Consider the following 26,058-nt stretch of genomic DNA (forward strand, 5'->3'; position numbering starts at 1 on the left):
ATATAGGAAACTGGAAAGAGGAGAGGGCGGATGAGCCACGCTCTGTTGCAGACATCTGGATTCCAGCTGGGACTTGGATTTGCTGGGGACACCAGCCAGGGATATAGGACCATGTGGCTGCCTCCAGCTCTGCTCCTTCTCTGCCTCCCAGGTGAGTGGGGCTGGGGCTTGGGGGGCCTGCTATTACAAGGGGCAGGACAGAAGGTAGAAGGTGTGCCCTGGGTTTAAGCCAGAGGCTAAGCAAAAGCAGAAACGGGAAGGACACACCGATCCATCCACCTGAATATTCTGCTATGCATCTAAACATCCGTCCACAGATCCCACAGACACCTATTGAGTACCAAGTGTGTGCCAGGACTGTTCCAGATGCTGTAATTAACACTTTCTGCACTCAGGGGCTCATGGTTGAATGAGGAAGTCAAGTAATTCCGATACAACGTGGAGCTCGTTGTAGAAGAGACCCCTAACTCTCCTGTTGGAAGGACACTAGTCTTTGCTAAGGCCTCACTGGACGTTGGTCTTGAAGAATGAGTGGAAAGGGGAATAGGTTGCGTAAAAGTGTGGTGCTAGAGCAGCGGTTCTCAACCTGTGGGTCGCGACCCCTTTGGGGGACGAACGACCCTTTCACAGGGGTCGCCTAAGACCATCGGAAAACACATATATAATTACATACTGTTTTTGTGATTAATCACTATGCTTTAATTATGTTCATTTGTAACAATGAAAATACATCCTGCATATCAGATATTTCCATGACGATTCATAACAGAAGCAAAATTACAGTTATGAAGTAGCAACGAAAATAAGTTTATGGTTGGGGGTCACCACAACATGAGGAACTGTATTAAAGGGTTGCGGCATTAGGAAGGTTGAGAACCACTGCGTTAGAGAGATCGTGGAAGGCTCAGGAATTGGCAGTGGTTCTGTTTTGTCGGAGTCCAGTTGAAAGGAGTTGGAAAGATTTGCTAGAAAGAATTAATGGGGGGGGGAGGTCTAAAATGCCATTTTCAGCATTTACCTTACATTTTTTTCTAGAGTCAAGGTGTGATGTAAGCAAGTAAATGAAATTGTCCACCCCAGGCTGGACTTTTAGAAGAGCAACTCTTAGAAAAGACATTGCACATGCCTGAGGGCACATGTTTTCCCCTCTGTGGGAAGTAAGTTTAGGATAAAAATGAGAGGGTAGTCTTCATGCTCATAGAATAATTTTATGGTTGGGTTTCCATATGAAGCATAGAACCTGCCCAACACAATGATAGTCTCTTTTAGAAAACTGGGTGGGAAGGCAGAGATTTCAAAGGGTGACACTGACCTTGTGTAGTTTCCTAATAAGTGGAATGAATGAGTGGACTGGCTGACCTTCGAGGCGTCCTAAGGCCCTCATAATCCAAGTCTTAGATGCAGAACGACATTCCAGAGATGTATTTCCGTACACCTGGGAGGTGCTCGAAATGTCTTAAAAGATGATGACGATGTTCATGGATAGACATTTTGTGAATCACCATCGGGGACGGGATGGGCACGCAGAGAGTGTTGGCTGGGGCCAGCTTGCACGGGCTCACGAGAGTCGATGATGAGCGTGTTTTCCCAACCTCACGTTCAGTGACAGCATGTGGTTAGCCTGAGATCAGTCATAGTGAGAGTGTTTACACCAGGGAAATTGGCAAATGCTTCAAATCAGGCCTTCTTCCCCTCTCCCCCGCAGAGAGCTGGTTATCAGCTTTGTCACTACTTGTTTTAATGTACTTGCTTCAATGAGATAAAGTTACCTAAATGCCCTAGCCTGGGTGCAGTGAACGGATGACGGAGAGCACGTCCCACCCCTTCGTGTGCAGCTGGCTGACCTCCACAACCCCACAGGCTCACCTTTCCCTCCAGGGCCCTTTGCAGCTGGGGCTCAACTGAAAACTTCAAAGTCACTAGGACAGACTTGCATGTCCAGTCTCCTTTTTCATCCCCGCTCCTGTCTTTCCAGGCCCTGGGCACTCTGATTTTGGGTGACCAGCTCATACCCCAAACCTGTGTCAGGAAGCCTAATAGGGCCTCCTTGGGAACCTGCCCCTTCTCAGTGGCCAGGGGTGTGACAGAGTGTGTTGATCCTCCCTAGAGAGTCCTGGAGAGCCAGAGATTTAGTTTTCCTCCCTCACGGACACACGGAGAGCGGAGTAAACAGACGCGGACTCTTAAAGGACAGGTCCGAGTTGTAGGAAGTCCAGCATGCATAGCCCTCACTCCAAAGGGAGGTTTGAGTAATGACCAAATCTCCCCCCTGCCCCCGCCCGCCCCCCTGGCAGAGGCTGCAGGCTAAGCACAGGGCAGGACAGCCAGCTCTCTCTGCTCCCACCTCCAGCTGTGGGCCGACTCTGCCTGTCCCCAAGGGACAGGGGCCCCTGTGGTTACTCCATGTCTCTGGGCACCCAGAGCACAGGCTTCTCCTCCCGCTGACTGCAGTCCCCAGACCCTCTGGCTTCGGTCTAAGCTCAGGTGTCCTTCCAGGTCGCCATTCCCGAGCCCAGAACCGTCCACACCTCCCTGGCCCCTTCCCCCGGGGCCTCCAGGCAGCTGCTGCTGCTGTTACTGGGGGCCAGGGGATGGAGTCCTGGGACGGATGTGGTTTGTGTTTTCCAGGCTGCTGGTCCCTGGTGGGCCCCAGATTTGTGACCGGCACCACGGGGGACTCCCTAACCATTCGGTGTCGGTATGAGAAGGATTACAAGGGGTATAATAAGTACTGGTGCCGAGGACAGTATGACACCGACTGTAACAAGATTGTGGAGACCCAGGGAACAGAGAGAGAAGAGAGAAGTGGCCGTGTGTCCATCAGAGACAACGCTGACTCCCTCACCCTCACAGTGACCATGGAGAACCTCAATGCAGCCGACGCTGGATCCTACTGGTGTAAAATTCAGACAGTGTGGATCCTGGACGAGTGGTCACGTGACCCCTCGTTCCAGGTTCAGGTGTCTGTTTCCCCAGGTAAGAGCTCCCCTTGCTCCTCATGGGATATCAGACTAACTCTCTCGATTGCGTTCCTTCTTCACCTGCAAACTTCCGTGCAGCCTAACCCGTTCTTCCCTCTTTCTCTTTTAGGTTGAGGGTAAAGTTTTCTCCCCCAGTTCAAGAGCAATGCTCCTGTGGCTGGCTTCTCACCCCATGGCTCCTTGCCTCCCATCCCCTTGGGCCAAATCCCCTCTTTGCTGATCCGTATCCTTTCTCCATCCATTACCCACACCCTTCCCGATCCTCAGCCTCTTCCTCATCACTGCTCTTCGCCTCGGCCTATCCCCTGTGCATGTCAGCTGGTAATCCTGCGGCCTCCTCCCCCGGCCACTGTTCCTCCTTCCCTCCTTTCCGCTGGCCTGGAAGGTGGATGAGGGACGCTTCCTCCTCGATGCTCCAGCTGTGCCCGGTGGGGTCCCACCCAGAGTCCACACTTTCCATTAAAGCGAGTCAATTGGTCTGTTTAGGTGTCTCTGCCTCTCTGTGAGGGCAGGATGGTGCCACATCCATCAACAAGTCCCCGACAGCAAGGACCTCGAAGGCTGTGGTTGGGTAAACCTGAGCCTGTGCTGGGTGCTCTGTGAAGGGCTGAGCCCGGATGACTGCTTTTCAGGGGCCATCAGGAGGCTCAGATAGAGTGGAGGTGGGGCTGTCTGAGCACCCGAGGTCCTGGGGAGAGCTGGGTGACACCTACCCCATCCCGCTTTGGGTTAAAGTGGCTTTAGTTCCCATATAAATGGCGCTCTGAGCCCCTCCCACAGTCTCTATGAGGCTCTGAGCCATCTTCATCCAGAATACCCCCTCCGAGGCTCCCATCAGGCTGGGGAACCCCTGAGGGACCCCTGGCCTCACCCCCGGTAGAATCAGACTTGGGGTGGAAGGAACAACCTGGCATTTACTAGAGGTGATTCTTGGCTGGATCTAGAAAAGTCTCATTAGTCCCTGAGGGGCGCCACCCAGGATGTGGCCTGGGTTTGGCTTCAGGCTATCTCTTGAACCGCGCCTCCCCCTCTCCCCACCCCCACCGCCGCCCCAAGATTCAAACAGCTGCGTGGTGCATGGCTGGGGAGACAGCAATGTCTGATGGGTGATTTTACCTCCAGCACCTTGTACGACCACAAGACGGACCACACATCCAGCCACACCTGCCACGTTCCCTGCGGAGACCGCTGGGCAGAATTTCAGTACCAACCACTGCCCAGGGTAAGGGCCCAAGACCCGGAGGCCATGGAGAGGAGGGTCAGCAGCCTTATGGGACCCTGTGGTGGGGATGAAAACACACCATGTCTTTTTTTCCTCACGTCTGTGGGTTTCCCTCCAAACCAGGTCCTGATTTTCACATGGGAATTCTGAGTGGAAAATGTCACTGGTTCTGTGTATGCTGCCCCGTGGGGCAGTTTCGGGGACACAGGAGGAGGCTGGTTCAGGTGGCCGGTGAAGTCCCTTCTCCCAGCCCCACCTTTCCCCTCCTCCTTCCCACTTTGTGCTGGACTCGGAGTCCTGGTTCTGGCCCCTAACCTGGGCTCGCTCCAATGGCCTTTCTCTACTGGAGTCCTGCTCCTCCCACAAGCTGCTTGTGGGTTTGTGGGGAGACAGGCTGGCTCCAGGCTGGAGTTTGGACCCATTAGCCTCCCAATGATACTAAAGAAGAGCTGGGATGCTGCTGCCTGCCCCTGAGGGGAGGGACAAGGGCTAACGGTGTGTGTTTCAAGACTTCGTTGGTAAAGGGGAAGCTGGGGGGGGGGGGGGGGGGGAGAGAGAGAGAGAGAGAGAGAGAGAGAGAGAGAGAGAGAGAGAGAACAGGGAGCATGCTCAGAAAGCAGGCGCAGCCTGGTTCCTCTTCTCCTTTTCTCCATCGTCCCTCTGGGAGAGTCCCAAGGGCAGGTCTGGACGAAGGGAGGAGAGGTGGCAGGGGCCCTAGAGAGGGGCCCGGGAGTGGGTCCCTTCTAAATTGGATTCAGAGTGATTTGGGCTTTAGAATCAGGGCACACGGAGAAGCAGGGCCAAAAGGGTCCCGGGGCCTCCCCCTGAGGGGCATTTCATTTCCCATCACCGTGTCCCCCGCAGGGTTCCGCTTAGCACTGTCCACTTCCTGCTCCTGATCTTCCTGAAGCTGCCCCTGTTCCTGGGCGTGCTCGGTGCTGTCCTCTGGGTGAGCAGGTGTCAGAAGGGCCCCGGAGGCGGACAGAGTCGGCCTGACCAGGGGACTCCACCACGCCGCCCACCAGCTCCGGGAAAGCCCTGTCCAGGAATACAGACCTTCCGACTGGACCAGAGAGACCTGCGGGCTCTGCACTCCAGGGCAGGGAGGCAGCCGTGCCCGGACTCTGCAGAGACCTAAGCCTTTGGAGGGTATTGTTCCTGTGCCTTCAGAGACTCCTGGTTCTCAGAGGACACCCTCTCAGGGGAGAAAGATGAACCTTCGGGCCCCTGTGTCGGGTCCTCCTCTCCGTCCCAGATCCTCAAGTATTCTCTGGAGGTTGCATGCTCAGAAGCCTGGCTCTTTATTCTTCTCTGTGGCACAAAAGCTTAGCTCAGTATCCCCCAGGGCAATACCACCTCCTCCCTGCAGACAGGAGGCTCCTGCCTGCCCAGGACTTAGGCCTGGGACCATATGGCGCCCTCAGCAGGCTTGGGAACTGACCTCCCACACGCCCCTCACAACGTCAGTCCTTGAGCTCCCTGGGCTCCATCGTCCCCTCTTCTGGGGGTCCCACACCTAGAACACCACGAGAACGGGGCGTCATTTACAGGCACAGGACAGGCAGGCGCAGGCCTGAGTGATGCATAGCTTAGATTTCTCTGTGTGACCAAGCAGAGAAACCTACCAGGAAGCCAGAGACGTGGGTTAGCAGAGCATTGGCGCGGGAGAGGAGACGGATGGAGAGGTGAAACCTTGTAAACTCATCGATCAGTTCTAGCAGTTTTTTGGTAGATTCCTTGGGATCTTCTACAGAGAAAAGCATTGTGCAAGAAAGACACGTTTATTTCTTCTTTTCTAATGGATATGCTTTAATGGTGTCCGGGAGGCCCCAGGGAGCCCCGGGAGGCTTTTAAGCACTCGGGTGGCCGTCGGGAGCATGTGGCATCGGAAATGCATCGGAGATCCATGGTTTTCAGGCATTTAAACTTTTAAACGAGAAGCCAGAAGTGAAATTCCTCCTGTCTGGCATCAAACGCCATTAAAAATATTGTGATCAAAATGGAACGGGCTTGCGAGTCCCTGCCAGCCGTGGGTGCAGGATGTCAGCTCTGAGTGAAGCGGGGACATCGTAGAGCATTGCTGTGTCTGCCCGTATTTACGGCTGGGACCATATGGCGCCCTCAGCAGGCGTGGGAACTGAGCCCCTCCCTGCACAGATGGGCCTGCGGGGACCACGTGCGGCCGTCCCGGGCTGGCTCAGGCCAGGTCCAACTCTGCTCCCCGACCTCGTGCCTGGGGAGCAGCGGCCTCGCCCTTCAGGTCTCCTTGTTCTCACATGTGACATGAACATGCTGGGTTAAGACTTGCACGGGGGCAGTTTTAAAACATGGATGAGCCTGACCGGCGTAGCCCAGTGGTTGAGCGTCGACCTATGAACCAGGAGGTCGAGATTTGATTCCTGGTCAGGCACATGCCCAGGTTGTGGGCTCGATCCCTGGTTGGGGGCGTGCAGGAGGCAGCCAATCAATGACTTTCATCATTGATGTTTCTATCTCTCTCTCCCTTCCTCTCTGAAATAAATAAAATATATTAAAAAAAAAAACCCATGGATGAAAACTCCTTAACTGTCCTCCTCCTATGAGGAGGGTTTATGTCCCCTCCCGGAAGTCTGTGGGCAGTGGCTGCTTCAACCAGGAAACACAGCAGGTTTCTCTACGCTTTTCCCATCATCCTCTTTCTAAGGAACCTGTTTAGATACCTTCTTTTTCTGAAACTCCCCCCATCCCACAACATTTTAACAACAGAGATATGCTTTTGACAAAACTAGTCATCTCTCCACCACCTCTATTAGTATCTTGACTGAGACGACAACAACCTAGGTGTTTACCCTTAAAAGAACTTATTAAACCATAAACGTAGCGTGCGAAGACTTTGTAATTTTTGAGATATAAACACACCTCAATAATTACTTTTAAAAATATAGAAAATAACATTTTAAAAGTTCTCTTAAAAAGTCCCCGTGGCCCTAGCAAGTTTTGCTCAGTGGATAGAGCATTGGCCTGCAGACTGATGGGTCCTGGGTTCGATTCTGGTTAAGGGCACATACCTCGGTTGCAGGCTCCAGCCCCAGCCCTGATGGGGCGCATGCGGGAGGCAACCAATCCATGTGTCTTTCTCACATCCATGTTTTTCTCTCTCTCTGTCTCTCCCCCTCCCTTCCACTCTCTCTAAAGAATCAAAGGAAAAATATCCTAGGGATTAACAAAAACAAACAAACAAACAAACAAACAAACAAACAAACGTCCTGTGCCTTCTTTATTCACTCCTAGCCTTCAATTACAGTTTGCATCTACACAGGGGGTCCTAGTTGCTACCTCTCTTGGGGGGGGGGCGGCGGACAGAAAGATATCTGCCAGGCTACTCCCCTCGCCCCTCCCCTGGCTCACAGGTACATCCCGTGAGACACACCTGACCCTGGTGCTTGATTCAGGCTCCCTTCACGCCCTCTCGAATGTATGGAAACAGTGCAACAAATGGTATCATCTCAAAGAGCCCAGGAAATCCATGGATGCAATAGGAACATACAGGAGACATATCGGTGTGAGCTGCGCGATGGTCCAGCCCTGTCTCTGATCGTCTGTGCTCAGGTGATTCTCCAGAAGGTCCCGATGCAACAGGAGGTGCGGTCAGCAGCCCTCTGACACCTCCAGTGGTGGTGGCGGTGGCGGTGGCGGTGGTGGGGGGCGGTCTTTGCCCTCATAGACACACTCTGAGCTTTGGGGTTAATTCAGGTTTTGTACCCATCGGTTGGTCTGGACTCTTGATTCCATTACTGGCCGGAGCCCTAGGCAGTGCCGTCCGTGGTCCATGACCCTGGGCAGAGCCACAGCAGAGTCACAAGGAAACGGGGCATCCACACAGGCAGGACTGCAGGTGACCGAGGGCCCAGGGCATGAGGGGAGCACCTCGCTCTTCCTGTCTCTGCTCCTTTGGTGGAGACTGGGGTGCGGAGCTGAGCCTAGAGGGGGCAGCTGACTGTGTTCCCGGGGCCAGGATGAGGGGGCCCTCAGGTAGCAGGCGCCCTCGTCTCTCCTGGAACTGCAGCCACTGCCCACCCTCTGATAAGACGGCAGGGGGTTCTGCTAGTCCCAGGCGAGGGTCTCGATGGCGTGGGGACTGCCGTCTCCTGCAAAGACCGACTTATTTCCCCTTGGGGTCGCCCTGGCTCCTGCTCAGCCACATCAGCGTGCACAGCAGGCACCCAAGCAGGGGCACCTTTATGACGGTCAGGAGCACCACGTGCAGGTTGCAGAGCAGGAACCTGTGCAGGGAGCGTGGCCACAGGGGTGAGACTCTTCTGGGGCAGCCCCCGTCCCCCTCAAGCACCCCCACCTCCCACAGCTCAGACTGGGTGACAGGCAAGCCCCGGTCTCTGTCCTGGCCAGGAAGGCCCCTCTGAGGGGCTCAGTCCTGCTGCCCAAGGGCTAAGCTGCAGGAGCTTCCCTGTGTCTGTTCCTTCCTGCCTTTTGGCTCATCTCCCACAATTCATTGCAGCTCACCCGCAGTCCAGCCAAGCTTTATTCTACTGTTCTCTCCACCTCCACCTCCCTTGGTACATCCTGCCCATTTCTGAAGCTCTGGTCTTTGGAGCAGAGGGAGATTCCCCTACCCTGTGAGCAAGGCTTTCTCTGCTGGGCTCTCCTGGGAGGGTCCTCTTGCGGCCGTGACCCCCCACCTAAGGGCACAGGTGAGGTGCACTTGACCATGTATCCCTCTTGGTGGACACTTGGCCCAGTTAGACGATTGGGCCCCGGGTTCCTATCCGGGTTTAAGAATCTGATCCCCTCGCCCTACGCCTCATCCCCTCTGCTAGGACCCTCGTCCCTGCAGGCACCCCTGCCCTGTCCCTCAGCCTGCCCTGTCCCTCAGCCTGCCCTGAGCAGGTGAGTCATGGTGATGTCACTGATGGTTTCCTGGAGGGAGAGAGGCGTGCGGTATCGCACACCCTAAAAATACCCACTGCGCTCTCTTCACAAGCCCTGCTCCCTGCGGCACCCATCACTCCCCCACCGTATCCTCCTGTGCCTCTCCAGCCTCGATAAATGCCCTGCCTTCTGCACCCTCCACTCGACGGAACAGCCGCTCTCCAAACAGGACAAAGCCGGGTCCTGAAGCAGGCCCCCAGAACCTCGCCCCATTCAGACTCGGCACTGAACAAACTGTCCAGCGGGGCCTGGCCCCCAGGAATCGTGTAGGGCTATAGGGTTAAGCCTCGGACTGACCTGTTGGCAAAGCCACAAGCAAGTCCCAGCTTAGAGGTCACAGCCCTCTTAGCATCATTAGGCTTGACCTTATGCTCCCTAGATCTTATCTGGGGAGGGAAATGCAGCAAGTGCTGCCAGAACAAGTGAAACTCACAAGAACATTGTAACTATGGTGACCACTTCCTTGTTTACCTCTGGCTATAAAATAAAGGCTCAGCTTGCTGTCTGGATCTCTCTCTGTGGCCTCAGCCAGGCACAGGAAGAGCCACCTACACCCAGCTTATTCTGTCTGTCTGTCTTTTCTACATCCTTCGCTGCCCCCCCCCCCCCCAGCCCCTCAGGCTCACCAAACCCTTGGCTGAGCTGGCCCGGCACAGAATAGGACCCTCGAGGAAGGAAGGGGATGGGCTGGAGCAGGGGAGTGAGCCAATGGAGGGCGGTCCTGAGAGGCTGGACCCCGGGCGAGAAGGGAGCCTGACCCTGGATTTCGGGGAGTCCCCCAGGCTGTGATGGGATAAATGTGGGCTTGGGGGTGCTTGCCCTTTGATGGAAGAACTCATCGACTGTCCTTTGGGAACCCTGAAGGGTGTGGACTTCAGGTTGATGCCTTCAGCTTCCCACCCCTTCCTCTCATCGCCCCAGCATTTGGAGAGAGAAGGGCTGGAGCAATGAAGCATGTATCTACCCATGACTGTGGCAGAATAATGATCCCCAAAGACACCCTAACCCCCAGAAACTCTGCATATGTTATGTTACATGGCAAAGGGGAATTCAGGCTGCAGGTGGACTTAAATCACTAATCAGCTGACAGAGGTGGGGAGATTATCCTGGGTTATGTGGGTGGATCCCAAGTAATCACCAGGCTCTTTACAGGTGGGAGCGGGGCCACAAGCCAAAGGAATGTGGGCGGTCCCTAAAAGCTGGAACAGTCAGGGGATCCTTCCCTTAATCTCCAGAGGAACTCAGCCCTGTCAACACCTTGATGTTAGCTCAATGAGCCTCACTTCAGACTTCTGACCTCCAGAACTTTTCGACAACGATTTTGTTGTTTTAAGCCACCGAGTTAGTAGCGATTTGTTACAGCAGCCGCAAGACACTAATACAGCAGACCTTCCTTCTAGCGCACTTGAGGCTGAACCCCACTACACTTCCTTTTGCTTCCTGGGGGGTGGGGAGCCAGAGGGAGCCAGAGCCTGTAGCCCCGCGGAGGGCTTGTTTAGGTTCCACGCGGGGAGTGGGGGGCCCTTTAAGCACACAGAGGTCAAAGGGAGCCGTGGAGGCGCAGTGCGGCTCTGCTGTTTCTCCCCTGCACGGGGCACATCAGAGCGGCGCCGGGGGGTCCCTGACCGGGCGTCCCCAGGGGAGCAGTCACAGGGCGGCAGCGGGGAAGGTCTGCAGGGGCCCAGCTCTGCTCACCTGGTGAGGGATCTGGTGAGAGCCATGCTGCTGTTGCTGCTCTGGGCGATTGGAGGTGAGGTAGCCAGACCGACCCAGGCGGATGTTGTCACAGGTACAGCCGGGTATGGTGACGTCAGTTCAGTCATATCTGTTGTCTCAAGTTCAGGCGGGTGTGTTGTCTCAAGTTCAGGCGGGTGTGTTGTCTCAAGTACAGCCAGTTGCGTTGTCACAGGTAGAGCTGCATATGTTAACATAAGGTCAGCCATGTGTGTTGACACAGGTCTAGTTGTTGTTGGTGACAGAGGTCCATCGAGTTTGCTGTCTGCGCGTATGTTTAGTGGGAACAGAGAGGGGTGGTTTCCCTGATTCCCAGAGTGGAGACAAGACCGAGGGCTCAGGAAGCGGACCTGTGGGCGGGGCTACCACCTGACTCTCCTTCCAGGTCTCTGACGCCAGGGAAGCTCAGGTGCTTCCGGGGCAGGTGTGGCTGAGCCCAGAGGCCCCTTCAAGGCTCAGAGGCAGCCAGGGGAGGCCTGTGGGAGGCCCCTGCCCCGTGGTGAACCCTTCCCTTCCGCCACTAATGAGTTCAGAGTCCCTCGCCCCCTCCTTTGCTCTTAATATGTTTTTAAAAATTGATTTTAGAGAGAGGGGAAGAGGGAGAAAAAGAAAGAGAGAGAGAGCGAGAGAGCGAGAGATCAATTGGCTGCCTCCCATATAGGTTCCCACCAAGGATCAAACCTGAAACCTGCCCTAGCTGGTTTGGCTCAGTGAATAGAGCATCGGCCTGCAGACTGAAGGGTCCTGGGTTCAATTCTGGTCAAGGGCACATGCCCGGGTTGTGGGCTTGATCCCCAGTAGGGGGCATGCAGGAGGCAGCCAATCAATTCTCTCTCTCTCCCTCTTCCTTCCTCTCTGAAATCAATACAAATATATTAAAAAACAAACAAACAAACAAACAAACAAACAAAAAACCTGAAACCTAGGTATGTGTCCTGACGGGGAATTGAACCGGTGACCTTATGGTGCATGGGATGATGCTCAACCAACTGAACCACACCGGCCAGGGCTCCTTTGCTCTTATGGAGCCAAAGGAGGGAGAGGAAGCAGGCGGGGGGGGGGGGGGGGGGGCAGGGAGAGGGCCACTTGTCTGGTGGCTGAGACAATCGGATAATGGCTTCCAGCACCCCACTCCTCCCTGCACAGCCCACAAGGTCCACCCCCCCCTCCCCCTCCCCGCTGTCAGTCACGCTGGGGCTGCCCTGAGGGTAGAGGCAATGCCCGAAAGGCCTGGAAAAGAGGAACCCCCTCCTTGCACAAGCCTGCCCAGTCCCGTTGGCCCTTCTCTGCCCCCTGGTGACACTAGATGGAGGTGCACACACATGCCGAGGCTTGCTCTTTCTTTCCGTCTCCCCAGACTCTTGGCATACCCCTCCACCACATGCACACACGTATGTGCCCACACGGACACACGGGCGCACACACACGTGTGGTCTCCAGCCTCCTCCACACCTGTCAGTGCAGACAGAGGGAGCGTTCTGCCTGCTCCATGGTCGGTCCCAGGCTCCGAGGACAGGAGGGGCAGGTCCTACCTGGGCCAACGTACACGCGCACTTGGTGCCCCAGGTCGGTTCCTGACTTCTCGATCCCGCACCAGTAGACGTCCTCGTCGCTTGCCCGGAGCTCCTCGATGGTCACGGTGAACCGGTTCCTCCAGTGATCGTCCTGGATGGACACGCGGCCACTCTGCACCTTCCACTCGGACCCCGTGGTTTTAAGGAGGGTGTCGCAGGAACCCCAGGCCTCTCCGCGGCACCACCACTTAGAGTAGCTTTCCCAGCCTGGGTCATAGCGACACTGAATGGTCGCCGAACCCCCTCTGGGGCCGCTCACGGACCACGGACCAGACATGGAGAAGCAGCCTGCAAAACAGAGGCCCAACGTGCACCTTCTTCCTGCAGCCCAGGGCTGGCGGGCTTCCGGCCCCGCCCTGGGCCCAGGGTCCTCACGTCCCCACCTCCTGTGTGCTCCTTAGTCCCCGGCACGGTTTCTTTTGCTGTCACCTCTCATGCAAAGGTCCCCTTTGGGATCTGAATGCCTCTGCCCACTCCCCACGCCCCGTTTCGGGGATTCTCCCATCCTGAACTCCTCCTTCCCACCAGCCCACAGTCTGCAGGTTTATTTCTCCTTCTTATTTTTAATCCTCACCCGAGGATAGTTTTCCATTGATTTTTAGAGAGTGGAAGAGGGAGGGAGAGACAGAGAGAAACATCAGTGTGAGAGAAGAGATCGATTGGCTGTCTCCTGCATGTGCCCTGACCAGGCCCTGGGCCAGGGAGAAGCCCGCAACTAAGGTACGTGCCCTTGACCAGAATCAAACCTGGGACCCTTTGGTCCCCAGGCCGACGCTCTATCCACTGAACCAAACTGGCTAGGGCCACAGGTTTATTTCTGAATCCTAGAGCCATGAGGTTACATCTGGGCCTCCTCCATCCCCCACACACCTAAAGCCCTCGCCCTCTGACTCTGCACAGGGGATAGAGTTGCGGAAACTAGACACACATTCATGCACACACACTCACACTCACGGCACACTCACACACACCCTTTTCCTTTTACCTTGAACACCGTGCTCTTTGTGTCTCCATAGCTTGGCACAGCTGTTCCCTCCCACTGGAAGGTTCTCGTCCCTCCGCTGAAGGAATCAAACCCTTGCACCCATCCCTCCAGGCTCAGCTCCTGTATCATCTCTCCTAAGGGTCCCAGATTCTGCGGCCAACACAGCCCTCCCAATGCTGCCAGACCACTTTGTCCTGGTCTCCGTCATCGCACTGACCACGCTGGGTGACATCTGGCCTTTGGCTCGGCCAGAGCAGAACCTCAGGCAGGCGGATGGGTGGCTGGACCCACGTCCAGAGAGCATGCCCACCCTGGCCTCGCTGCCCGTCCCCTCCCTGGACCTGAGCGCTTTCCTGGAGGCTTCCCAGCTCCAGCTGCCAGCCCACACCAGCTGCCAGGCTCTGGAACAACCCAGACCCCGAGCCCCACATGACCGGGTGGGTCTGAGTTGAGCGTCTGTGCTCCTACAAGCCCCTGAGAAGGATTCAAGGATTCGCCACGATCCATCCATCTGTGTCCACAGCGCAGCCAGGCTGGGAAACACTGGCCGAGAGGGGGCGCTGGTGTTCGCTGGGGTTTTCTGTTTCTTTCCTGCACCTGACAGAGACCCTGTGAGGTAGCAGCACCTCGATTTCCATTCAACCAAAAGGTGCCTGGGTGCTGAACGGGCCCTGCCATGAGCCCTGACGTGCCCCGTCCCCCGGGACAGACCCTCGGGTTTCCTGCCCAGCCTCGGTCATCCCCGTTCCTGACACGCCGGCCCCACTCACCTGGGACGATGAGGAGGAGCAGGGCTGGGAGCAGCCACATGTCCTGCCTGCGGGCTCTCTCCCTGGTCACCGTCCAGTGCCAGTGCCTCCGGGGACTTGCGCGGAGCCCAGGCACACTCTGCCCTCGATTTGTCTAAGTCATAATATTTTGTTCCTCATCAACTTCCCTTAAATTTTTGTCTTCCGTTACTTCCTCATTTCATTAATTAGGAGACAGGCAGTGTGGTCCTTTGGGAGTGTATGGCTGCTGTGTCGCCAATGATTTGGGGGAAGCAGAGCGCCCAGGGCTGGCCAGGGTGTGTGTGTGTGTGTGAGGACTGAGAAGGTGGCTGCCGGCAAAGCGGGCAGGGCGAGCAGCGGGGCCCAGGGAAGACCTCAGAGCTCGGGGCGAGGGAGTGACCGACTCCGCTGGGTTTGCCCTTTGGGGAGGACACCGTGCTCAGGGCTGATTCCCAGCATGGCCGAAGGGACACCCCATCCTAGCCTCCTTCCAGGCAGCCTCACCACAGGGCACCTCAGACCCCCTTCCTGCCCTGGGCCATTGTCCCTCCCTGAGCCTGACCCCCTGACCCCCTCCCTCCCACCCCCCCAGGACAGCTTCCTCCCAGGTCCTGAGTCACTCTCCAGCAGAGACCGCCTTGGGGACATGATAAAGAAGGAGAAGTGGCTTTTTGTCTTCGATGCTTTTTCCCCTACATCTTTGCCTGTTCCACTGGCTGTGGACTCACTGCGTGGACACTGCTTATGCTGATGAGCCCTCTCCCCTTCTCCTCCAGAAGCCCCCTCCCTCCTTCTCTCTCACCTGTCCTCTCTCCCCCCGCCCACCCCATCTCCTGGAGTCTGTCCTAGAATCTCTTGTCTTCAGGGAGTGTCCCTTCCCGGCTGCGTAACATCACCTCTGAGCACAGGACCGTCACAAACACACCCTCCTGCCACCCCATCTCCTGGGGTGGTTCTTGGCTGTCACTGGCAATGCCAAGAGCCCACAGCCAGTGAAACATGCAAGGATGTGGGGGAAAGCATCCAGGACAAAATGAGCTGAGGCCAAAGACCGCTCCGTCCTCGTAATGTCCCCAAGGCCCTGAGCGCTGCGCCCTCCCCAAAGGGCAAACCCAGCTCAAGTCGGTCACTCCCTCGCCCCGAGCTCTGAGCTCCTCCCAGGCCCTGCTGCTCGCCCTGCCCACTTTGCCTGCAGCCACCGTCTCAGCTCCTCTCACACACACACACACACACACACACACACACACACACACACACACACGAGTGGAACCCTGGCCAGGCCTGGACGCTTTGCTTCCCCCAAATCATTCGAGACACAGCAGCCATATACTCGTAAATGACAACACTGCCTGTCTCCTCCTGCATAATGAAATGAGGAAGTAAATGAAGATAAAAATTTAAAGGAAGCAGGTGAGAGAAACAAAACACAGTGACTTAGACAAATCGAGGGCAGAGTGTGCCTGGGCTCCGCGCAAGTCCCCGGAGGCACTGGCACTGGACGGTGACCAGGGAGAGAGCCCGCAGGCAGGACATGTGGCTGCTCCCAGCCCTGCTCCTCCTCATCGTCCCAGGTGAGTGGGGCCGGGGTGTCAGGAACGGGGATGGCCGAGGCTGGGCAGGAAACCCGAGGGTCTGTCCCGGGGGACGGGGCACGTCAGGGCTCATGGCAGGGCCCGTTCAGCACCCAGGCACCTTTTGGTTGAATGGAAATCGAGGTGCTGCTACCTCACAGGGTCTCTGTCAGGTGCAGGAAAGAAACAGAAAACCCCAGCGAACACCAGCGCCCCCTCTCGGCCAGTGTTTCCCAGCCGGGCTGCGCTGTGGACACAGATGGACAGATTGTGGCGAATCCTTCTTGGGGGCTTTAGGAGCACAGACACTTGGGCTCCAGCCCAGACCCACCCGGTCACGGTCACGGCAGTGCTCGGGGTCTGGGTTGTTCCAGAGCCTGGCAGCTGGTGTGGGCTGGCAGCTGGAGCTGGGAAGCCTCCAGGAAAGCGCTCAGGTCCAGGGAGGGGATGGGCAGCGAGGCCAGGTGGGCAGGCTCTCTGGACCTTGGGTCCAGCCACCCGTCCACCTGCCTGAGGTTCTGCTCCGGCCGAGCCAAAGGCCAGATGTCACCCAGCGTGGTCAGTGCGATGGCGGAGACGCATGGAGTCGTATCATGGGGAGAGAGACCAGGGGTCTAATTCTGGGCTGAACGTTAAGTCTTTGGGTAGAGCTGGCGCTGGATGCTCAGAGAGGACAGGGTCTAGGGAGGCAGAGCCATTGGGCTGCCCAGCTCTGCTGCTTCTCATCCTCCCAGGTGAGCAACTGAGAAAGGCAAGCAACTGAGGAAGCAGATCCACAGCCTCGGGGCGGGGTTGCCCGGGGGCGTCCTGGCTCACCCAGGAGAACCTCCCATATCTAGGTCTTCACCTCATGAGGGCTCATGAGCTTGTCCTTTTCTCACTCTTTAGCTCTTGCTTGAATCCTTTCTATTAGGTTTAAGAAAGACACACGAGGTTGTAGCTTCAATGCCTTTCTCTTATAAGATCACTTGTTCTAGAAAGTCTGGAACAGGAATGTATGGCGAGTCAGTGGAGAACATGGGATCAGTGTGATATGGATTCCATGGTTGGCATCACTGCTGTGGTCAATGTCAAAGGCCCCGCAGCGGGTGCTTGGCTGTGGAACCACTAGACCCACTAGGAGCCGCCTCTGCACAGCCAGGTGAGCGGGTGCAGCAGCTGCACCTCCTGAGCCCATCAGCACAGGCCAGGAGCACTCACTCCTGTGGCCATGGGTCCGCGGGTGCGTCCTCCCCCTGAGACCAGTTTAACACTGAGATGCTGCAAAAGGACAAAGATTTATGGGCCACAGGGAGCGGGAGGGAGGGAGTTATAGGAGATAATTATTGCTCAGAGTCAGTGCTTTGTTTCCTTGAGCTCCGCAGTGGCGCTGTTAGGTGGTTTTGGAGGTGGCTCTGAGCCAGGGGAACTTGGAAGGACAAAGGTCTGTGCTGTGGAAGGTGAATTCCTTCCTTGACTCTGTCCCACGCCTCAGGCCTTGGACTTGTCGGAGCTGCTCACAGTACAGGCGGCAGTGGCCCTGCCTCAGGTGGTGACAGGTACATGGGTTTGTGTTTTCCAGGCTCATCAGTTCCCATCACGGGTCCAGAAGCAGTGAGAGGTCAGGAGCGGGGAGTCTTGACCGTGCAGTGTCGCTATGACCGAGGATGGGAGACCTACCTGAAGTGGTGGTGTCGAGGGCCTGTTTTAGGAAGCTGCAAGATCCTTGTTCAAACCAATGGATCAGTGTTTGGGGAGAAGAAGCGTGTGTCCATCAGGGACCATCAGACAAACCGCACATTGACTGTGACCATGAAGGAGCTCAGGCGGGAAGATACAGACACTTACTGGTGTGGGATTGAGAGAACTGGAACTGACCCTGGGTTCCGTGTTAAAGTGACCATTGACCCAGGTAAGAGGACGTGCGTGTGTGGCTGTGTCTCTTCAGGGCCTGCTCTGCCCTGGTCCCTGAGGTCCCTGTCCAGTGACTGAACTCACTCAGATGAACTGCCACAGAGGGGGGTTGGTCCTGAGGTCTCATGGAATCCCAGCTGCTCACTTAGGTTGGGAGGTGCAAGGCTTCTCTTATATGCTCTTGGGGCTCAAGATGGGATCAAGCCTTTCTGGGCACATATTTTTCTCTGCACAGCTCATCGCCTGAGTCTATTGCCCACAGAGACCACAGTGATAGCCCCAGTTTTAGCTCATGGGCTGAAGGAAGCCTCTTCTGTGGGAGCCAATTCCTGCCAAGGCTTCCCTGGCACCTCTGGTGCCCTGGTGTCCCTGCTCTTCCTGGAGGTTGGGGCCCGGGCTCCTAGCCGCTGTTCCCACCCCTTGTTCCATATCTGGTCTCAGGGGGAAGGAGGCCCAGCACAGTTGGGGCTGTGGGTCACTCCCGAGGTCTGGAAAGGCTTCCTCAGCCAAACAGTTGCATTCTGGGCGCCTGACATCTCACCATGAGCCATGGATGCATCTGGGCTTAGAGACGTTCTCTTCCTAAGACCTTCTGGAATCGACACTCCTGGGAGCATCTGGGTGTGAACAAGTGTATCTGTTGGGCTCTGCTTCTGCCGACCCTGGGACAGCCAGCACCAGCTCACAGGGCACTTATGGCCGGGAGGGGACCCACTCATAGCGTCCCCACCACACCTGGACCCGGGCGGCCTGAGGGAGCTGCCAAGTTCAGCACGTTCCTTGTCTCATGGGATCTCGAGAATGACCCTGAGCAGGAACTGCCCCATCACAGAAACTTAATAACTTGTCCAAAGCGGAACCCCAGCTGCCCTTGACCTGAGGCAGTCCTGGGCCCCTTCACCCTTCCAGGGCCTGCTCGATGTCCTCTTGGACCTGTGCCCAGACTCGACGGCCTCTGAGGCTCTGAGTCTCTCGGAAGCCAAGGAGACATGAGTGTCCAGCTGGAGGCCCCATCCCAAGGCTCCCTTCCAGGCCCCACAGGCCAGGGCACCCACATTCCTCCCCGGCTCCGAGCTACGTGCAGGGCTGCGGGTAGGACAGCAGGAGAGTGGAATGTAATCTGTTCTGTATGACAAGCAGCAACTGCAGTGTTGACCCTCACCTCCGCCATCACCTCCACTGCCAACGCATTCACAGTACCAGACACCCCAGAAGACACCACCGGCTCCCCGACTGTGACCAGCCAGCACTCCGATGGCAGGTAAGTCAGCTTGGATGCTGCTGTTCCCTGTGGCCCACTGGTCCCAAACTTCTCTCACACAGACACGGGGCGTCCCCTGCGGAGCTCAGAGTGTGGGAGATGGACGAGCAGGCATTCAGGGCAGAGGGCATGGCCAGGATGTGTGGGCACGGGCATCATGGGGCCACAAGGCCCCTTGGTCCAAATTCTGGAAGAACAGGAAGGGCCTGGGGAAGTCCTGTTTCCCCAGTTACTGTTACAGCAACAGCAGTGATCCTGATAGGCCCTCGTGTCTCTAGAGCCCCTGGCAGCTCACAGAGGACTTTCCTGTCTGTTACTCTGTGCATGTGTTGACCCTGCCGACGACCAGGAGGAGGAACAGGAAGTAGATATGCACGTTCCCATTTTACAGAGGAGGAAACGGAGCCGGGCTCATGTTTCCCAGCTCTGCAGCCGCAGGAGCTTTCTGGAAGCTGAGAGGCCTCTTTCATTTCTCCCCTTCACCCTCCTTGGGCCTCTTCGCTTTGCCTTTAGATCCGCTGTATCTTCTACTGCTGGGCCTTCCCGCAGAGTCTCGATGGGACATCCCGTCTTTCCAACCCAGGGACGCCTTTGCCTCTCCCATTTGCTCTGTTTTCAGAGTTGCTTCCTACTGAACTACTTACTTACTTTTAAGAATATGTTCTTATTGATTTTAGAGAGAGAGGAAGGGAGAGGGAAAGAGAGAGAGAAACATCCATGACAAGAGAGAATCAGTGATGGGCTGCCTCCTGCACGCCCCCTTCTGGGGATGGATCAAGCCCGCAAATTGGACATGTGCTCTGACTGGGAATCAAACCAGCAACCTTTTGGTGTATGGAACGGCACTCAACCAACTGAGCCACACCGACCAGGGCCGAACTGCTTTTCATAAGACTAGCAAGCAGTTTTTAAATGCAAAAATCAAGGCCAGATGTAAGTGCCAATTAGGGCTTTTGCTCACATTATGGATAACTCACTCATTTATTCAACAAAGAGCGATTGAGCCCCCCTCATGTCTAGCACCGATTTAGGGAACACAGGGGGGATAGGAGATGAACAGAACAATCAAGCTGTCTGTCTGCCCTCCAGGCACTTACAATCGAGGGATAGTTAATGTAGCAAACAGAGTTAAATCATTAATTGATGGATTTATTTTATGACTTTCTGTGAGTTGTGATGAGTAAGAGAGAATCCTTGTGTGCGTAGCTCGGGCTGCCATCACAAAGCAGCACGGGCTTAGACAACAGACATTTGTTTTCTCAAGTTCTGGAGGCCAGACGTCTGCGTCAGGGTGGCGGCAGGGTTGGTTCCTCCTGATGCCTCTTCTCCCTGTGTCTCCCCATGGTTTCCCCTTTGTGCGGGTCTGTGTCCCAGTCTCTTCTTCCTATAAGAGCCCCAGGCATTTCCTCCCAGAAGAGCAAGCAAGGGTGAGAAGAGTGAGGAATCAGAAGAGAGAGTGTGGGGACAAGGGGGGGCCACTGTCAGCCTGAGGTCCCAGGCTTCTCCTCACATAGGTTCTTGAGATCCACACTCTGGGCGCAGGGGGGGGGGGGCTGGGAAGAGGGGTCCTGGCGGTAGCTCATTTCTGTCACCGTGTCCCCCGCAGGTCCCTGCTCAGCAGCACCCGCTTCCTGCTCCTGGTCTTCCTGGAGGTGCCCCTGCTTCTGAGCATGCTCGGTGCCGTCCTGTGGGTGAACCGGCCTCAGCGGGGCTCGGCGGGGAGGCAGAGTCAGCCCCGCTCTGGGGACCAGTAACCAGTAGCTCCCGTGTTCATCGATGTCATGTCTGAAAGTAAGAAACTCAAACGGAAGAAAGATTGTTTTATTGTGAAATGACGGTGGTCAGCAGGGACCGTGGCTCTAGAGGCAGCCTGGGCCCTGCCTCAGGGACAGGACCCTAATCCCTGGGGACCCACAGCTGTGATGCCTGGGCCTCTGCCGCCCCCTGCTGTGCACAACCCCTGGTGTTCCCTGTCCTGAGGCCCCCTCAGAGCAGGAAATACGAACAGAAGTGCAGGAAGAGGCCTTTCGCCTGGGGCCCAAGTCCTTGCGGGGCATTTCCGGCCTCAAGCCCGTGAGCCACCTGCCAGGGTCCTGGGCTGATTTCTGCGTCCCGTGTCCCCTGAGGTTTAGGGCTCCCGCCAATCCCGGTTTCACAATTCTTGACCCATGAATAGAAAAACCGAACCGTGCACTGACGACACGCCAACCACGAGTGAAGCCTGATGCACGGGGAACAGAAGCTTCTGGAACCCTTGCCCTGCTGCGTTTTTGTCACGTGTCGGGAAGGAAGTTCTGGTGCCAGCTCCATCCCTTGCCTCCTGCACGTCTGACGTTGAACTTGGCATCACAGCCCCTCATGGTCCCCATCACCCTTCCTGTTAGGATGCGTAAATGTTCTCACTTCTTTTGAGAGCATCCGGTGTGGCTGCCAGTCCCATTCTGGCGTCACAGGGAGATGCCCACGTATGTTGGGGACTGTGACGTGAACCATCGGTCGGACTGTGGAGCCTGGACCGGCCTAGCAGCTGGGAGCTTTCAAGAGCCAGACCTGGATCGCTCCCATCAGGATGGGAGCCTTCCTGGCCGTCAACTGTGGAGGAGGGATGAGGACACCAGGATGCTGCTGCTTCGGAAAGACAAAAACATTCTTCCTCTCTGGCTCCTCCCTGGACTTGAACTTCTGGCAGCTTCAAGATTGAAAAGGGAGGCCACTAGCGCAAAGGGCAGAAGAAACAGTATGAGACAGGCCAGGAGGGACGGTGTGGGACATGGCCAGGGGAGGTCTCGTCAACGAGGGACCCTGCTCATCCTGCTGGGGCCAACTTGCCTCACCGGGTTGCCCTCTGCACTGTTCTTGGGCTCTGAGACCCGCCATGAGCATCTCTTTTAAAAAAATCCTCCCCCAAGGATATTTTCTCATTGATTTTTAGAGAGAGTGGAAGAGAGAGGGAAAGACAGAGAGGAACATCATGTGAGAGAAGCACATTGATTGGTTGCCTCCTGCATGAGTCCCGACCAGGGCCCAGGCTGGGGAGGAGCTTGAAATCAAGGTACATGCCCTTTGACAGGAATCGAACCTGGGACCCTTTGGTCCACAGGCCGACGCTCTATCCACTGAGCCAAACTGGCTGGGCATGAGCATCTTATTTTTAACAGCGCATTTAAGCTACCAATGGACTGTGCTGTACCAGGTGAGGACTTTGGCATCTTGCCCTTTGCCCACCCTCCCCTTCCCAGTACTGATTTTGCTGGTATCGTACTTTTTGCATGGATGATATTTATATCCCCTTCTGTAAATATTTCCCATGGTCGTTTCGTCTTTTTTTTCCTATTTTTAAATATATTCCCTGATCACCATAGCTTCTTTTTTCTTCATTATTTGATTTATTTCTTGGTTGGCACAATTTCGTCACGATGTTGTTTTTCTATTTTCCAAGGGCTCGCGGGTGCTGTATTTCATAAGCACTTGTGCGCATGGGAGTGTTCGTTGCCAAAAGCAACGATCCTGGGTAGAAAATTCCCAGAGGGTCCCGTCTTTTCTGGGAACATGTAGATTTTTCCTTCACGTCCCCTGGGATGCTGTGCCGTGGTGACATCTGAGACCAGCCTCTCCCCTTCATATTCGCCACTTACTCCCTCTGACCTGGGTCTTCTCTGATACGGGCCCATGCGATTCTATCTTTGTCCTGGAGGCTCTGTAACTTCAGAAGGTTCTAGGTGTGGGTCATTAGGAACCCCCCCCCCCTCCACTGGGACACTGTGGATTTTCAGTTGCAGATGGAAGGGTTTCTTTATTTCAGGATCATTTTAAATTAAATTCGATCATTTTCACTTGTGGCTTATTTTTCTTTTTCTTAAGGAGCATTTGTGGAATGTCCTTCCTCTGTCTCCTGTACCTGTGTCTGCCTCTCCAGACATTTCTATATCGTGCGTGTTTAAACTTCACTGTTGGGCCCTGGCAGGTGTGGCTCCGTGGGTGGGGTATTGCCCTGTGCACCGAAAAGTTGCTGGTTCCATGCACAGACAATGCACAGACCCGCAACCCAGCTGTTTTATAGACAGGAATTTATCCCACAGGCACATTCACGAATGCATATCAAGCCACATATGCAAAGACGGTCATTAAGGAATTGCATGTAGTTACAAAGAGCTGAAAACAACTCACGTGTCCATCAAGAGGGAAAGAATGAAACAAATTGTAATATGCAGATATCATGGAATACTATGCAGACATTAAAAACAAAAGTCTACAGGCAGCCCTAGCCGGTCTGGCTCAGTGGATAGAGTGTGGGCCTGTGGACTGAAGGGTCCTGGGTTCGACTCCGGCCAAGGGCACACGCCTGGAGTGAGGGCTTGATCCCCAGTAGGGGACGTGCAAGAGGCAGCCGGTCAATGATTCTCTCTCATCATTGATGTTTCTATCTCTCTCTCCCTTTCCCTTCCTCTCTGAAATCAATAAAAAAATATTTTTAAAAATAGTCTACAGGTATTGATATGGGGTGATTTTAAAAATACAGTATGTTAAAATAGGCAAGCCACAGACAACACCTGTAAGGTGTTACTTTTCCCTGAGGAAGGGAAAGACCACACACACACACACGCACACACACACACACATACACAGAATTTCTTCAAAGGACACACAGGCACACAGGATAACCTACCGCCAACTGCACCCAGACCGGGTGAGCTGGGAAGGAGGGAGCAAGTCTGAATTCTCAATTGAGAGCAATCATGTGACTCACGGAGGGTCACAGCTAAAAACTTTCAGCGGCACCTCACAAATCACTTTTGGGGGCGTCCTTTTCTTTTAAGTCACGTTGAAAAGAAAGTAAGTTTACCTAAAATGTCACAAAAAGTGGTGAAAAAATGACAGAAAATGGCCTGGGCCCTTGCAGTTGGTTGGGCGTCATCCCGTGCACCGAAAGGTTGCTGGTTCAATTCCCGGTCAGGGTACATGCCCGGGCTGCAGGTTTGCTCCCCGGTTGGGGCACATGCAGGAGGCAGCCGATCGGTGTTTCTCTCTCTCCCTTTCTCTCTCACAATCAGTTAAAAAACCACACAGAATATGGATGTGAATTTTTGTACCTTTTCATGTTCTGGAGCCCTAAGGTTTACATTACAGGGGGCAGTCCAGCATAAGTAGACAGAAGCCAGTGGCCGGAAGAAGCCGCAGCTTCTAGCACAGGCCTTCTCCCTGGCTCTGCCGGCAATGTGAGATTGCTCAACACGTTGTGCGGGAAGCCACCCCACATGGGAAGGGCTGGTGCGTGCGCACACACAAGAGCACGCACAAAACCACAGAAAATATGAAGCTTCCTCAGCAAAAACTGAACAAGAATTTTTATTTTTACTGAGACGCCCAATTAAGAGAAGTTGTTTGACAACAGAATCCCCGAACTGCAGAGCTTTCTCCGGACATGAACCTAAGCTCCCGGATAAAGCATTTCCCACCTGTGTCTGCCTTTATTCGTCCCTGTGGCTGCTTCATGGAATTGGGTACATTCCTGGCCAGGTAACACCTGACCTGCCTTCCCATTTACGGAAACATCTCTACCCAGGAGACGCTTCACCTCTCATTCAACCACACAGGTTCAAGGTGAGGCTTGAGGGTGGTTTGTCAAGTTCTCCTTGAAGCCAGAGCAATGGAGACCAGTCATGAGCACATGACCAAGATGAAACTATTCAAGGCTTCTGGGGTCTGAGGAGGTCAGACAAGAGCTGGGGGCTCAGAAGAGCAAACTCCCCCCCATGTGGACCCAGCCTCACCATCTGTCCCGCCCAGAGACAGGGCCGGCTTTCTGGGGGCACAGCGCCATGCACACCCACCGGGCCCTGCACTTAGAAGGACCTCGCTCTTGGTGTAACTCTCGTAGCCGCCATTCGCATTTCTTAATATTCTGGAACATGTCCATTTGCATGGGGCCCTGTACGCAGCTGGTCTTGTCTAGACAAGGCCCAGTCATGCCTGTACCGCACGGGACTGCTCGTCTCGGCCACAGGAAATGAGCACTTCACGAAGGGCAGGGCTCCCTTGGGAAATGGGGATGGAAATGGACCCAGACTGCTGGGGGGGGGGGGGGCGGGTTTGCCGGCTGTGGCTGAGTGATGCGGGGTTGGGGGTGCTCTCATGTCTGGGGAGAGAAAAGGGAACTACAAGTTCAGATTCAGCATCGAGTTTCTCCATCCATGTGATGCCCCGCTCCCTCCGCTGCCTACACTTTCTGACCTGCTCTGAGGACAGAAACAAGCAGAGACGGGGCCGAGAGAAGCAGAGGAGGGGACGGGGGAGCAGACCCTGGGCGAGGAGCCTGCAGCCCCCCGCCAGGTGCAGCGGAGAGGCCTGCCCGAGGGACAGGGCCATGTGGCTGCCACGGGCTCTGCTGCTTCTCTGTGTCCCAGGTGAGCGGGAAACCTGCTCTGGCAGGTCAGGGTGAGCAGAGGGTGGTGATGGGCAGGGAATGCCACAGAAACACAAGCCAAAAGGGATGAGGTGTGAGTATAAAAACCCCGGCGCGCCCTAGCTCCTCACTGGGATGGGATGAGGGTTAAGTGGGAAATGCTCTCCGCGCTGTGAGCACAGACGGAGCCACAACGAAGTCTAGCCATTTTAATCATTAGTTCCATCACTGTTAGGGCCAGGAAGACGCCAGAGAGAAGAGGGCGGGGAACTAGGACTGTTGGGCTGGTGGCTGTGTTACCTGTCAAGGCAGAGCGGACAGCAGCGGTTCCTTGCAGTGAGAGGACTCCTCAGGTGTCTAGAGCTCGCGTGACTCTCCAGGCAGGAAGCAGAGATTGTAGGGGCCTGCGTCCTCGTCGTCTGGAACTGGAGCTTTCAGAGAGACTGGAGAAGAAAGGGCAATGCCAAAGTCTTAGAGGTGGCAAAGGACCTGCAGCTAAGGCCCAGGGCATGGCAAGGCTGGGGGCGGGGGGTGGGGGGGAGGCTGCCGAGGAGTAGGGGAGGGAAGGAACCACACTGGTGGGCCATCGATGTGGAGCAAGGAGTTCCTGAAGATATTCAGTGATGGCAAGTGTTGCTGCAGGAGTCTGTCCCAGGAGGGAAATCGAAGTCTTAATGTCCTTGAACCGTGGTCAAGAAGAGCCTCTTCTTAAATGGCCTCCTTATACCCTGGCCAACG

The 26,058-nt window shown here is 55.5% G+C and overlaps 3 protein-coding genes across 5 annotated transcripts; 2 read left to right on the forward strand and 1 right to left on the reverse strand.

Moving 5' to 3' along the window:
• Positions 1–25: 25 nt before the first annotated feature.
• Positions 26–6,644, forward strand: CD300E (CD300e molecule). The gene is made up of 4 exons (XM_036338976.1): positions 26–151; positions 2,629–2,976; positions 4,104–4,203; positions 5,068–6,644. Exons 1-4 carry the CDS (start codon positions 31–33, stop codon positions 5,339–5,341), a joined length of 843 nt encoding a protein of 280 aa, XP_036194869.1. The 5' UTR covers positions 26–30; the 3' UTR covers positions 5,342–6,644.
• An 809-nt stretch (positions 6,645–7,453) lies between these two features.
• On the reverse strand, positions 7,454–14,324 carry LOC118671172 (CMRF35-like molecule 7). The gene is made up of 4 exons (XM_036338984.1): positions 14,193–14,324; positions 12,396–12,725; positions 10,825–11,044; positions 7,454–8,465 (listed from the first exon to the last, which is right to left on the reverse strand). The coding sequence occupies exons 1-4, from the start codon at positions 14,230–14,232 to the stop codon at positions 8,345–8,347; spliced, it is 711 nt and encodes a 236-aa protein (XP_036194877.1). The 5' UTR covers positions 14,233–14,324; the 3' UTR covers positions 7,454–8,344.
• A 1,132-nt stretch (positions 14,325–15,456) lies between these two features.
• On the forward strand, positions 15,457–21,886 carry CD300LD (CD300 molecule like family member d). 3 transcript variants are annotated; one of them, XM_036338986.1, is made up of 5 exons: positions 15,457–15,763; positions 17,325–17,654; positions 18,797–18,917; positions 20,524–20,708; positions 21,094–21,886. In XM_036338986.1, exons 1-4 carry the CDS (start codon positions 15,724–15,726, stop codon positions 20,669–20,671), a joined length of 639 nt encoding a protein of 212 aa, XP_036194879.1. In that variant the 5' UTR covers positions 15,457–15,723; the 3' UTR covers positions 20,672–20,708; positions 21,094–21,886. The 3 variants fall into 3 exon arrangements, with proteins under 3 accessions (XP_036194879.1, XP_036194878.1, XP_036194880.1); XM_036338985.1 differs by having other exon boundaries at positions 20,524–21,886; XM_036338987.1 differs by having other exon boundaries at positions 18,854–18,917; positions 20,524–21,886.
• The last annotated feature ends 4,172 nt before the right edge of the window (positions 21,887–26,058 follow it).

Source organism: Myotis myotis, unplaced genomic scaffold (assembly GCF_014108235.1).
Source record: "Myotis myotis isolate mMyoMyo1 unplaced genomic scaffold, mMyoMyo1.p scaffold_m19_p_17, whole genome shotgun sequence".
In the NCBI taxonomy this organism is placed as follows: domain Eukaryota; kingdom Metazoa; phylum Chordata; class Mammalia; order Chiroptera; family Vespertilionidae; genus Myotis; species Myotis myotis.

Coding starts and splice junctions, on each gene's coding strand:
- CD300E (XM_036338976.1), top strand. CDS start 31: ATGAGCCACGCTCTGTTGCAGACATCTGGATTCCAGCTGGGACTTGGA. Junction 2,977..4,103: donor TCAGGTGTCTGTTTCCCCAG/GTAAGAGCTCCC, acceptor TTTTACCTCCAG/CACCTTGTACGACCACAAGA. Junction 4,204..5,067: donor AGTACCAACCACTGCCCAGG/GTAAGGGCCCAA, acceptor TGTCCCCCGCAG/GGTTCCGCTTAGCACTGTCC.
- LOC118671172 (XM_036338984.1), bottom strand. CDS start 14,232: ATGTGGCTGCTCCCAGCCCTGCTCCTCCTCATCGTCCCAG. Junction 11,045..12,395: donor GCGCGTGTACGTTGGCCCAG/GTAGGACCTGCC, acceptor TAACATATGCAG/CTCTACCTGTGACAACGCAA. Junction 8,466..10,824: donor CTCACCAGATCCCTCACCAG/GTGAGCAGAGCT, acceptor CTCCCTGCACAG/GTTCCTGCTCTGCAACCTGC.
- CD300LD (XM_036338985.1), top strand. CDS start 15,724: ATGTGGCTGCTCCCAGCCCTGCTCCTCCTCATCGTCCCAG. Junction 15,764..17,324: donor GCTCCTCCTCATCGTCCCAG/GTGAGTGGGGCC, acceptor TGTGTTTTCCAG/GCTCATCAGTTCCCATCACG. Junction 17,655..18,796: donor TAAAGTGACCATTGACCCAG/GTAAGAGGACGT, acceptor TATGACAAGCAG/CAACTGCAGTGTTGACCCTC.